The following is a 13148-nucleotide window of genomic DNA, read 5'->3' as shown; positions in this document are numbered from 1 at the left end:
CGATGCGATACTACGGGCCAATCGCTTGCTTCGCTGATTGGCGATACCTAATTTTTATCTGTCCATGTGTCCGCGACCTCAGCCACCTCCATCGATGCTTAAAGTAAGTTTTGTCCAAGGTTTAGGTATTGCGGGAAAAAGTATCGTGTTTGGTTGCGCGATGCGCTTGCATTGGCTGTTGGCGAGCATTTTTCTTTTCTTTTTTTTCTTTCTTTTTTTATTTTTATAGCTCAGGAAAGGAGTGCCTGAAATAAAGGAATAATAATCCATGGCGATATAAAGATAAATTCCTTGCTTCATCGACATTAATGATGCCGAAGGAAAGCATCGATGTTTCTTTCGTTAGGTGCAGTTTCATACCTTACCTTACTGTTATAAGGTCGCGTTTTCTTCAAGCTATAGGCCGTAGTCATTTATTTTAATTTATTGCGTAATGTGTGAAGAAAGGCGTATTATTCGTAATTAAGTGCTTTTGCGCTGGAGTTCATTTTGACGGCAGACATTATTTTATTTAACTCGGATTGAAAGACCAGTTATCGGCTGTATATTTATCGAATAATGATGTTTCACACTTCAATGATCATTTCCACACATTTATATCATAAAAATTCATATTTTATAAATAATGTCGTTAATTTTGTTCAATGATCCGAGTCATAGGTATATGAAAAATTTATTTTTTACACTTAGCATATTATTCTTGCCTTTAGTACTTCCTACATCATACAGATATGCATTTGCATATATGACCAGCGAATTTCATTGGGTCTATCGTTAAGATCTAAATACATAAAAATGAAAGTTACTTTAATTTTTCATTTTTTTTTTTTTTTTTTTTTTCATCGTTTTTTCATTTAAAGATTTATGTTAAACCAATAAATTAAACAAATAAGAGCTTTGAAATGTATAATTGTTGTATTTAAATACGAAGCTTTTTAAATAATTCAAACAAAAAAAATATTGTGCTACGTACGTGCTCATGGACATAAAAGTATATTTCTTAAATATATTTTTATTTTCATTTACATATGAATTTTAAATAAAAGAGATATTATAATAATTTGAATGCATTTCGTGATTAATAATTTAATTGAGAAGCAGGCAGGAAGTTAAACGATAAAATGCTTATATGTATTAAAAAATAAAATTATTTTATTGTAAATAGTATGATAAAATAAATAAACAGAAAAGATAATAAAAAACGTAATTCTCAAATTAAATTATACGAAATATAAAAGTATATTTTATTTATTTATTTATTGATACTAACTGTATTATGGTAAATTGTTCCTTAAACAAATTACCGATTTATTTAGCGATTATATTTTTGAAAAAAAATTTTTTTTTTTAAATTAAATGAATTCTATTAAAATTTTATTTGATTTTAGTATGAGGTAAATTGCATTCTTAACTTCATTAAGTATAATTATTTTATGTCTAACGTAAGAAAATGATTACATTATTATTAGTATTTTATTATTACATAATTATAAGAATATAACTTAAAATTTGAGTAGTATACTAATTTTTTTTGTTTAATAATAAATAAATAACTGAAAAGCATCTAAATAAAAATATTCTGTTTTTAATTTTTGTCGGACAAGTAATTGAATATTTCACCTTTTATATATATTGAATTTATATATTTGATATTGAATGAAATTAATTAAAAATACTTAAAAATCTATTCTGGCTAATCAATTTCTGACGGCTATCTGAATTATTTACATTAATCGATCTTCTATTATAGTATTGATAACTAAGTAGTAAGATTTGCCACAGTTACCTCGTGTGTTTATCTAAATCTTTATAAAATTTGTTAGTAATCTTACTAATATGTTAAAACCAGACAATTTACAGCCGATTTGATAACAGATTGAATATCGAAGGAAAAAAATAGACAAATGGAGAATGAAAATTTAGAGATTTAACTACCCGTAAGTAAAATGTAGGCCTCAATGTCGCATTAAGTTTATTTATTGTATAAGTCGAGATAGATCCTCACTGATTAGTAGGATTAATTAAAAATAAATGTCGATTTGTCGCTGATTCTTAATATGATCTCATAATATTTGACTATGTAGAAAGCCAAGACGAGGAGTAATAACTACAAAGATCCCGGAATGAAAATATCTTGTTTCTTTTAGCCATTCAAAATAATTCTCTTTTTAGTAATTAAAATATTACGTGCGCATGCTGCCTACTTTACTCTGATTTTAAAATTATCTCAATACGCATCGCATTTCTCCTTTCATTTCATAAAATATTTATCTAAATTTCCTTTAAATGAAAGAATATATATAAAAATATTTGTAAATTATTGTATCTAATTTTATTTGTACCCGAGACTATTATCAAAACAACGAAAGTGTATTATTATTAAAAAAATTTTATCATGGCTCTAATGATTGAAAAAAAAAGTAACTAATTGAGAGTTCCAATTAAAAAAAATACACATTGTTAGTTTTATATAATAAAAATATGGAGACGAGCGATAAAAGTTTGCTTTGCTATATAAACGAACGATTATTGAGCGTAAATAAATTTTGTCAATTATTTCCTGTTCTTATCGTTAATTCTACATAATTGTTATATCGATTATAATTAGGGTCCCTGCACTGCCTGAAATTTATTAATTAACTATTATTAGGACTTCGTTTCATTATATTTAATATATATGAATATACTTTTTTATTTATATATTTATAAATTTTATTAATATTTAAAATATTTTTATGATCGATATTATTTTATGATACAGAATTTTAGAAAAACAATAATAGATTTTATAATCAAGAGAATAATGATTTTAAATAATTTTTGTTAATTCAATTTCATTATAATTGAAGCTTAATAAATAATCAAATTTAATTTGCACATTGTGTATTGGGTCTTATATTAACACAAGAACTTTTCTTAACAAATCTTAGATGAATAGTACTAATTAATAGTAATAATAGTACGTTATTACATTTATTGATTATGATTTGTATTAATTGCAGAATATTAAAGTAAAATTACATTATAGGAGAATTCAAAGCGCCAGTAAATATCAAGTCTTTTTATTTACATCGAATCTACATTGTTTAAAATATAAGTAAAAATTGATTATTTTATAACTTATAGTTAAAAAATTTTTTTTGCTTATATTTTCTCTTTAGTAGACTTACGTATCAAGGTGAAGGTTATTGCGATATATCAACATATTTATTGCACGGAAAAGCAATGACCTCTTTTGTATCCACTAATAGACTTTCCCTATTTACATAAATAAATTGCTTAATCCGAAGCTCTTTTCTGTAAAAAATCAATAAATTAAAAAATCCTAATGCATTAAAAGTATAAAAACAAATTTTTTTTTACAAGTTTTCAACTGTGACAATAAAAATGAATAATGAAAGCTACTTTGCTACACGCATCTCGGTATTGTAAATATATAATAGAGTTATATTCTTTTTAATAAGCGAATAATCAAAATAAAAGAAAGAGAAGAGAACGATAGTAGGAATAACGATCAAAGTGGCAATAATAATATAAATAATATAATAATGAAGAAAAAAAGACAAACAAGTTAGGAAAATTTATTAAAAATTAGCACAGTTAAATAATATTTAATATTCTAGAATGTAAATAATGAATAAGCGTGTAATGAAAATAAATTAGACGATTTAAAATTGCAAATTCTCTATTTTTGCGTAATTTCAATTAAATTAATTTGATTAAGTTAATCTGGTCTTTGTTATTTGTTTCTATTATTCAAGTCTCAGAAAAATCTACATATCTAATTCGGGCGCTATATTTGTTCTCGACTTGGCAAATTGCACCGACTTTTGAGTAGACAACCGTTTTATTTCCCAAACTTGAAATAGAACGGTTGCTTTTCACTAGCTAGTATGCTTTGACTAAAAAAGAGGCCAAAACTACTCATAATTTTTTTTTATCTTTTATCATATAACAGAATTATATTACGATAATTTACCGTAATTTTATTTGAATAAATTTTACACTTTATGTTTCGAAGATAAAATTAGAAAGCCCAATTTTTTTCCTAGTTTTTAGTTTAATAAATCATTAAATTCATTAAATACATACTTTTTTATTTTACTTTTCAGCAGAATATCAAGATCGTTATTCCAGAATGAACTTTTTGAGACCTCGGATGAAAATGTAACAGTGGAATAATTTCATCAACTTTACCATGCATTATTTATACAATTAATGAATGATTACAAATACTTCAATAATGTATGATTAAACTTATGCATTTCCGGCGACCAAGGAAGAGAATATAAAAGGATATTTCATTTTACGGTTGACGCAACACGAGAAAATAATTAGAATCGTCATTAATTATTATAATTTTAATGTCAGTGTAGAAAGAGTACCATTACTGTAATTAAGAAGTAAGAGAAAGAATAAGAAAAATAAATGAACGCTTGTTATCTCTTATCAATACGATGCTAATATAATACACAACACGGTGAAACGAGTCGCTTATTTTTATTTGATATTTTATAATGACATGTAAATTTTATGTACTTTATACAAGCTATATAAAATCAATATTCCATTATTATCAGAGAATGTGTATAAGTCTGAGACTTATGTTGTAATTAATAGCGTAATGATATTCATTGCTAAACAAATCATTCGGGCTATCTTATTTGGTAATAATTATGAGAGCTCTTATAAATAAAATTAAGCGTTAAATCATTGAAATTAATTTTATTATGTTTTATTTGAAAGGAAAAATAATGAAACACGATGAAATAATTAATTAATTTGTTTTATCTGTAATGCATATTTGACAATATAAGTATATTCTATATTATGTATTTTTATTATATATTTTAATAATTGAAAAAGCTATTTGAAAATATATATATATATATATATATATATTTATATAATAAAAAAATATATGAAAATATATATATATATATATATATATATATATATATATATATATATATATATTAAAAATAAGTTTGAAAGTTATTTAATACTTATTAATGATTATTATTTATTAAATAATGAATAGCAGCTATAGTCATCTTATGAAAATTCTCTTATCAACTTGAAACTACATTATTATTTTATAAGCTATTTTATTAAATATACCTTAGCAAATTAATATTATTCAATTATTATAAAAGATATTTGTTCATTGAATAATTATGTAGTAATAATGAACATTGCATAATAAATATTTTTTTTACTTTTTTTTCTTTAAAATTAAAAAAAAATATTTTATGGAGTATATAATAAATAAATAAATAAAAAAATATGTATATATATATATATATATATGTGTGTGTGTGTGTGAAATTTTTCGCACTAAAATCTGCGTATTTACATTTTATTAGAACAAATATTTTTATAAAATTTTTAAATATGTTTACCATATTTACATTAACATTAGCAATGTCTCTATGTATGTATTTGAAGATGTTAAATAGATTTATTAAGATTTTTTGGAAATAATAAGTGAGAACTATCTGTTGATTCTAATGTTTGTAAGATACGTAATATTTGAAAAGATCTTAAATTTTTCTCATTTATAACAATTACCATGTTATTTTGTTATATGATAATATGTCATTGCAACTGGAAATTTTGGTAATCTAAGTTTTAATAGAGTTTCCAGAGCCTCGGCGCTTCCTTCTAACCGCTTCAGAAATTTACTATATTATGCAAATTGTGTATTTAAATAGTGTTTACTTAAATAACATTACAGGACATTGTTTAAAAAGAAGTTCGATAGTTATTGTTTTTCAATGAAATTAGAAAATTAACAAAAAATACTTACCGGTATATCTGAATATTTCAAATAAACTAGTAGTAGCTAATGTAGTTGCTATCTGATAATTTTCCAAGAGTTTTTGACAATGACCGGATTACGGCTAGTTAAAACTTGTATTTACTATAGCTTTTTATCTTTAAGCTTAATTAAAGAATTCATCATAATAATAATGTTTAAATTTTTTATTATTTCACTAACAAATTTTTGCTCAATGCTATTTTTTATATGCAAATGATTCGTTGTTGTCAATTTTTTTTTTTAAATTTAACAATAAAATTATTCTCGGGTAATTTGAAAGCTTGTCCTAACGTTTTTCTAAATATTCTTGTATTTATTTTCATTTATTCTGACATTCCTATGCTTGATTTCCTCGAATCCTTTGTTCTTAGGAGGATTAACACCTTTTGGAATCATTGTAATCGGAAAGATGATCGAGGTTTACGTTTTTTGTAAAAATATTGTATACCGTTTGAAACGAAAATAAGATTTGATTTTTACTACATTTCCCATGGTACGTATGGATTTTTAAAATATCTGGTTTTTTTTCTGAGATAAAATCGCACCGATAATAGGCTAATAAGACAAAAGAAAGTAAATGTACACGGTACAATTGTTAGGCGATAATGTGCTTCAAAATAAAATTTTGTCACAAATAATATTACAACAGACTAGATACAATGGCTTAATGATAAAATAAAGGAATTTAAAATCATTTTCAAATAATAAATTTTCCTTCTGAACATTGTGCCTATTCCATTGTAAGTACAATATTAATATAACCAATTAGCATGAAATTATAATGAAATGTCGACGTACAATAAATTGACGACTCTGTTTTATAAAGTAAAAAACAAGATATTTATTCAAATAATTACAAAAACATTCTTATACGCATTAAACGTACAGAGGAATGGCTTAGTTTACGCTCCATTCGATGTGTTCAACGGCGTTAATTTTGAAAAGTTGCGCGTACAAAATTACCAGAGTCTCGCGACAGTTAGCCATATTTATTCCCCTTACTTTCATTTAAAAACCAAAGAGTTTTTCGTTTTTTTTTATCCTGGTTCCGCTCCGCACTATCGCGTTGCCATGTGTCATTCGAACCACCGTTGGATTTAAATTTTAACAACATCGTCAACGCGAGCGTTCCATTCCGTTTAAGGGTTGGTGGGGGAAATTCTGGAGCAGGGGGAGGGGGATCGGGCAGTAGTAGTACTACTTCTGCCATCGAGCACATTTTGGAAGAAAATTAAGGCGCGACGAAATGACAAGAAGAGAGGAAAGAGGGAAGTCACAACGTCGCATCACAATCGACGCTTCGGGTCGCCGGACTAAGGGCCGACGTAGTGCATTGTTGACATTACGTATGGATGATGTTTAACCGGCTTCGATAAGCGTTTCAAGGTGAATAAAAGTAAGCTTTTGTACAGGTGGTCTGCGAAATTGAAAATGCATTGACAATCGGAGAGTAGCGCTGACGTGTGTGCAGCAATGTCTAAAGACGAGACGTTGGAAGATATATTGTCGGACATCCCGAAAGAGGTGTTGACGGGTTACGATGCCGAAGAAGCCTTTACACCCAATTATAAAGAGGCGTTATTCCCTCGAAGTCGGCCACCCGACGCCCCGATTATTGAAAAAACACAGTCCGTCTTCCACGAGGAAGAAACTATCGATCCCGAGGATAATTTTTACTTTGAATCCGATCACTTGGCTTTAAAAGGTAACAAGGATTACAGGGATCTGCTTAAAGTCATAGTTACTCTTCAAGCGCAACGCACGCAGGCTATTAAGGACCTGGACGTGTTGTTGTTGGCTAAGAAACAGGCACTGGAAGATCCAATAGCTTATGTTGCTAAATTACAAAATGGGGATCTGCCAGAGTATCCTGGACCACAGAAGATACCCGAGCTGCCGGAAATCGATTGGTCTAAATATAATGTGGCTCAACCCGATAACAACATGAGGCCACAAACTCGTAATGCCAAGAATACACCTCAACCTAAAGATATCAAGTTTGAAGACAATTCAAATAAACTGCTCGTTAGAGGTAGGACATTTGATGAAACTAAACCTGAAACTTTCAACAAATTATGGACAACGGACGAACAAAGGCGATTAGAGGAACTGCTGATTAAATATCCTCCCGAAGATATAGAGATGAGAAGATGGACTAAAATTGCTAATGCTCTGGGTAAGGAATTTTATCAAACAATGTATAATGTAGCATTAAAATTATATTATAAACAAGTTCAATGTTTAATAAAGTATATCGATAAATGTAAATTGCAATTATATATTATAGGAAATCGTACACCAAAGCAAGTATCGAGTAGAGTACAAAAATATTTTATCAAACTTATGAAGGCTGGGCTGCCTATTCCAGGCAGAGGACCAAAAATGAAAAGTGAAATAAGAAAAAGTTCCAGTCGTCACAAAAGTAATTATACATCTTTTCGAAAATCAACATTTTTTCCACACGAGCAAATTCTTGATGAAATTAAGAGAGAACCTAGTCAAGATGAATCTGTAAGTTTAATTTTCATTGAATATATTTGTTGGTTAATTCGTTATTAATTTTAATAACACATTGAAATACTTTCTTTCCTAAACAAAAATAATTAATTTTGAACTGTACATTAGCTTACAATGATTGATGAAAATAATTGAATACAATTTACGGATAAAAGTGTTTGAAAGATCGTGAAGAATTATTAAATTAAATACTATATTATTAAATAATTTACTTTTAAATTTTAGGATGATGATGATTTAGTGGATACTCCTGATAATAATGGTGATAACGATGAGCTAAGCCAAATGGAATTACTACGACAAGTTAAAATTGAAAAATATAATAGTAAAGAATCAACTTATCTACATTTTGGATATAAGGTTGAATTGACATACTTTATAATATATTTATTATTTCACAATCAAAAACAAGATAACTTTATACAATCACATATTTATTAACTTAATAATATTTACAATTTATTTATATATTTATAAGAATTCTAATTAATGCATAAGAATTAATTTTTTTACTTATTGTGCAAAATCCAAGGTGTAAATAGACAGGTTTATAAATATTGATTTAAAATAAGAAATATATTATAATATATTTCTTAACGACTTGCTTCTACTATTTCAAATTTAAAATCCTGCATTTACAATCTATTAAATCGCGGATATTATTTTTCTTTTTTTAAGTGTTATATTTGTGGCGAAGCGCCTATAAAACATATAAGATGGCATTGCAAAGAGTGTCAAGAACAAGTTGATTTGTGCTCAGATTGTGCTATAGCTCAACTAGAAGCTGAAGATCCCATTCATCCTTCAACCCACAAGCTCGAAGTTGTACGACCACCGAAATATTCAAAGTACCATGACACCGATTATCTTCCACAAAATTTTAGTACTACTTCGTACAACTACTTGGACCCAAACTATTTACCTGATTAGCAAATAAGTATCGTATAAGATAATATTTTTTATTTTTAATCTCACGTCTCTTGATAATTGGAAAGTCAATTAATTGTGTACAATAATTATCATTGCGTAAGAAAACTTGGGAGTTTTTCAATAGAATTATGTTTATCAAGTTCAAACATAATAAAGCTATTATTGTAATGTTGATATTAGAATTTTTAAATATTTAAGTTTATTTATTATTAGTGATTTTGTAATCGGATTTTAATTAAATCGACCTTTTATATGAAATATTATTCCTAATTCACAAATTTTAATGATAAATTATTATATCGTTTAAGACGAAAAAATTAAAATTTATTTATTGTAATATCTACAGTTAAAAAATTTTTTTTTTTTTTGATCAAATATGTAATCATTAAAATAAATTTTCAGTTATGCTAATTGTACAAAATTTTGAAATATTTTTATTTTCGTGAGATGAAAATATGTTATTTTTATTTTCAAAGTAATTATAAACAATTGTTTTGAGGCTCGTGTATATTTCGTGTACATTCAACTTGATAATATTATATCATAATGATATATACAATTATCTAGTTTTCTTTTTAAGATAATTCATCTAAATGCATTAATGTTGCAGAAAATAGTAATTTTCATGTAATGTAATGTAATTTCTAAATAAAGAAAATATTTAAATTAACAGTTTCAACGATTGTATTGTAATATTATCATATATTACTAATAGCGATTAAGTTGTTTCTATTAATAATTTTGTATTATCGAATCATTTTGTAAAAGCTACGAATTTATATATATATATATATATATATATATATATATATATATATATAGAATAATGTGCAAGTAATCTCATAAGCTTATTCTTTGTTAAAACAATTTATCTGAATTATAGTTAATAAACAATATATGCAGATGAATTTTAATTTTTAGCATAACTTAGAAATAAAATTACATAAATTTCAATGTAAATATACATTTAAAATTTAAATAAACCAAAATCTAATCAAATAAAAATTATTCAGTTTACAAACTGAGATTTAAATAATAATTGAAAAAAAAGTCGATTGAAATATAAATTTATTTAATAATTAAATTTTAACAATAATTTGTACTAAAGTTTCCATTAGAAATACTTAAAAGTTTTACATTTGCATTGAATACTTTGATTGGATTTTATTTTTATATTCTTGAAATGTCCCATCTTTTATATGTATCCGAACAGTCTTGAAGAATTCAATATAATGATGAACATTGTGTCTAAAAGTATATTATTATTGAAGAATAATTTAAGAATTATTTGAAAATTGAAAGTTTTAATTGTGCCAAAAGGTGAATACATACATCATTAAAAGCACTTGTGCTAATAATTCTTTAACTTGAATAAGATGATGTATATATGCTTTGGTATAATTTTTACATGTCGCGCAGTGGCATGACTTACAAATAGGAGTAAAATTATCTCTATATCTAAAATGTTGAAATAGTTAAATTGCATAAAATATTGAATGAATATTTTTAAAAATTTTATTTATTGACTTCCAATACTTTTTAAAGGAAAGATTTACAAACTGTTGTTCTTGATGTGTACATGAAGTACATGAAAATAACAATGCTTTCTTCTCTTCTGTCATCATAAAAGGATAGGTCGAATCAAAAACATCAACACCTAAATTAATTAAATCTAATACAGCCGATGGATTCCAACAACCTAACATTATTCTAAGTTTATTTCCAGGAAGTAAATTCTGAAAAGTGCACAATACAATGCGGGAATACAATTACTAGTTAAAGTATAAATAAAGAATATTTTACTTTTTGAAATATTGACTTACAAGGGAATGTTGAATGACATGTTTAATCTCGTCAAAGTAAATATTTTGCGTATCTATGCCGTTTTTGTGTAATCCATCGATTATGTACCCTAAAATTGGCTTATCCTTCATATATTTAATACACTTTTCTCTCGCTTGTAGATTATAACCTCCTTCTATAGGTGCCAAGAAACCTTTATTCTTTAATACATTGGATTCCACGTGCCTTTGCATACATTTATCAAAGAAATTTTTACTTTTCTCTATGGCTTTATTTATTCTCTTTTGACTACTATTTTTATCCGTATCTCCATCGCACAAGCTGACGTACATATCGGGTTTAAAAATTTCTACTACGTTCATATAACGGTCTGGATTAATAGAAAGTCTTCCATTTCTCGACCATACAGAAATGGAATCATGTTTGTGGAAGCCGGACTTTGTACATTCAGCTGGATCTTGTATGGTTAAGAATAATGGATATTCCTAAAATATAAAGTACATAAGATTTATTTTATAATTAAAATTTTGAAACATATATGTACGTTTATTATAATATGACATTTATTACAACTTTGTATCGTATCTATTATGTCGCATTAGCTTGTGCAAAGATTTTTTTTTAGAAAAGACACATACCTCCATACTCACGTATTCACTGAAATGATTGAACTCTTTAATGTATTCTGCCATGAGTAATGTAGATGGTAACGATGCTAATAAGAAACATTTTTCTGGCGACAACATTTTAAAAACATCCTTGCACAAATGTGGAATGCAACCTCTCTGAAACAAGAACAAACATATAAATAATGGAAAGATATATTTGAATAAAAATTTTTGATTATAGATGAATAATTAACTTTATATTAATTATTTATTCAATTAATAATTGAGCAATTTTGTTTCATCAATATTATGTAAAAATAATGAAGAGTATTAAATTATTGCCATCCATAAACAATATAATAATAAATTTGAAACAGATTTTCTTTTTACAAATACAAAACTATTAACATATTTATAATTATTACATTCTACATTCTATGCATTGATTGTTTTGCATTTTATAAGTTTTAAGCAAATACTATTTCACTGCAACTCAGGTTTTAAGCATGATTTTTTTGCTTTCTCAGCAAACATTGAAATCTGAAAAAAGATGGCAATCGCCGAATACTCTACCAAATATTTTTTTAAATACGTACTTTTGTATATATAAGCAGTAACGGCGTTTGATAAGATAAATTTGGCAGTCTTTCGATTTCCGACAACACACCCAATCTCGCAGTACATGGTAGTGTTACTTTGCTAGTAAATTTCATTTCTTCTAATAAATTATAATACTATAATAAAAACAACCATAAATTATCAACAATTTAATACATGGTATTTGTTAACTATTGTCACAGCCCATACTCTGTAACTTGTAAACCGTACGAGCGGGAGAAGATCCACATTATTTTCTTGAAGGTAATTTTCTCACGAATTATGTAAGATGTAAAGTATAAGAGTGCAACAACCAATAAGTGGACCATTTAAGTAAGAACACGTGTTAGTGTCTAGTCTAATATGGTAAAATAGTTGTAAGCTTCAGGTACGGTCCCGAGACATTCTTAACGCAGGTGCAAAAGAACGTTAGATCATTTATTTTAAACTTGTTAGCTTCCTTGTTCTTTTATCCAATAATCCTGATTTTAATATTTTTCTCGTAGTTAAAATGAAAAAAACTTCGTAGATTTATCTCGTACCTATTATTTATATCAATTGCCATGTTTATATAACCTAAAACTGCATTATTAAATATTAACGATTTTATAAGAATAGAACAATGTTAAGTTTTTGTAACAATGCATTAAAAGTTTATGATAACGAGAATTGCTGAATGAATCAATGTTTTATACTTTTAAATATTTACTTTTCTTTTGAAAAGTTTAATAATAAAATCAAGAATTATTAAAATTTTACACATAAAATATGCAATAAAATTAATTATCTAAGGATTTATTATTATAAAATAGGAATAAAATAATATCAATTACAATCTTATTATAAATCACAAGCAATCGAATTGAATAAAG

At 26.2% G+C, this 13148-nt stretch overlaps 2 protein-coding genes across 5 annotated transcripts; one reads left to right on the top strand and one right to left on the bottom strand.

Moving 5' to 3' along the window:
- Nucleotides 1–7054: 7054 nt before the first annotated feature.
- On the top strand, nucleotides 7055–9268 carry LOC105360412 (Ada2a-containing complex component 1). Its single transcript, XM_011497306.1, has 4 exons — nucleotides 7055–7997; nucleotides 8109–8332; nucleotides 8564–8698; nucleotides 9017–9268. The coding sequence occupies exons 1-4, from the start codon at nucleotides 7295–7297 to the stop codon at nucleotides 9266–9268; spliced, it is 1314 nt and encodes a 437-aa protein (XP_011495608.1). The 5' UTR covers nucleotides 7055–7294.
- Nucleotides 9269–10323: 1055 nt separating this feature from the next.
- LOC105360180 (queuine tRNA-ribosyltransferase subunit QTRTD1 homolog) lies at nucleotides 10324–12665 on the bottom strand. 4 transcript variants are annotated; one of them, XM_011497001.1, is made up of 7 exons: nucleotides 12487–12665; nucleotides 12276–12413; nucleotides 11710–11856; nucleotides 11092–11556; nucleotides 10805–11004; nucleotides 10601–10726; nucleotides 10324–10516 (listed from the first exon to the last, which is right to left on the bottom strand). In XM_011497001.1, the coding sequence occupies exons 2-7, from the start codon at nucleotides 12390–12392 to the stop codon at nucleotides 10402–10404; spliced, it is 1170 nt and encodes a 389-aa protein (XP_011495303.1). In that variant the 5' UTR covers nucleotides 12393–12413; nucleotides 12487–12665; the 3' UTR covers nucleotides 10324–10401. The 4 variants fall into 4 exon arrangements, with proteins under 4 accessions (XP_011495303.1, XP_011495301.1, XP_011495304.1 ...); XM_011496999.1 differs by having other exon boundaries at nucleotides 12276–12665; XM_011497002.1 differs by having other exon boundaries at nucleotides 11722–11856; nucleotides 12276–12665.
- Between the last annotated feature and the right edge of the window lie 483 nt (nucleotides 12666–13148).

Source organism: Ceratosolen solmsi, unplaced genomic scaffold (assembly GCF_000503995.2).
Source record: "Ceratosolen solmsi marchali unplaced genomic scaffold, CerSol_1.0 scaffold13, whole genome shotgun sequence".
Classification (NCBI taxonomy): Eukaryota; Metazoa; Arthropoda; class Insecta; order Hymenoptera; family Agaonidae; genus Ceratosolen; species Ceratosolen solmsi.
This window is presented reverse-complemented; position numbering and strand designations above follow the sequence as displayed.